This window comes from Apiospora phragmitis (genome assembly GCF_038363925.1).
Source record: "Apiospora phragmitis strain CBS 135458 chromosome Unknown utg000016l:1.0-887042.0:1.0-888152.0, whole genome shotgun sequence".
In the NCBI taxonomy this organism is placed as follows: Eukaryota; Fungi; Ascomycota; class Sordariomycetes; order Amphisphaeriales; family Apiosporaceae; genus Apiospora; species Apiospora phragmitis.
The window spans coordinates 101,849-102,441 of record NW_027117416.1 but is presented as its reverse complement, the minus strand read 5'-3'; the positions used below and the strand labels follow the sequence as shown (position 1 = coordinate 102,441).

The following is a 593-nucleotide window of genomic DNA, read 5'->3' as shown; positions in this document are numbered from 1 at the left end:
TCATCCGCGATCGTCCTTATCCGGCTCTCCCACGGGGCTAGTGCAAACGGTTCGATGGTTTCCAGCCGCACCACTCCTTCTCTCCCATGCGAGGGCGTCGTCGATGATGGCTTCTATCCCTTCGCGATTGCTCTGCGCTGTTGGGCCTGTGACCCAAGCTGTAAATTCGTCTACAAAGGCGATCGCGCCCCCGTAGCAGTCAATTCGCCGCTGTACCAGATCTGCATTGAAAAAGAGGAACAGAATCGGAGAAAGAGGAGACCCTTGGGGCAAACCCGCCTGTGGTAGGTTACGACTTTCGGACGTGTGTCCGTTCACCAGAATCGTCGCCGTACGACCTGAGCAGAAAGCGCGGATCCAGCGGAGCAACTGATCTGGTATTCCTCGAGCCTTCACCCTTTGGAGAAGCCTGACGTCGAATACCCCGTTGTACGCCCCTTTGGCATCGAAGCTTACCAGGCTGAGAACCTTGTGACCTCGCCAAGCAGCGTAGACTTGTTCTTGCAGGAGCATAAGCGCTTGTTCTGCTGACCTTCGTTTCCGGGTGCCGACGGTGAAGGGATGATCTCGGCTTCCTCCGTATTGTTGAGCAT

General features: G+C 56.2%; 1 protein-coding gene across 1 annotated transcript; it reads right to left on the bottom strand.

Moving 5' to 3' along the window:
* PG994_015222 (uncharacterized protein) lies at positions 1–593 on the bottom strand (the record flags this gene model as incomplete). Its single annotated transcript, XM_066866629.1, has 2 exons — positions 1–409; positions 457–593. The coding sequence occupies 2 exons, from the start codon at positions 591–593 to the stop codon at positions 1–3; spliced, it is 546 nt and encodes a 181-aa protein (XP_066707543.1).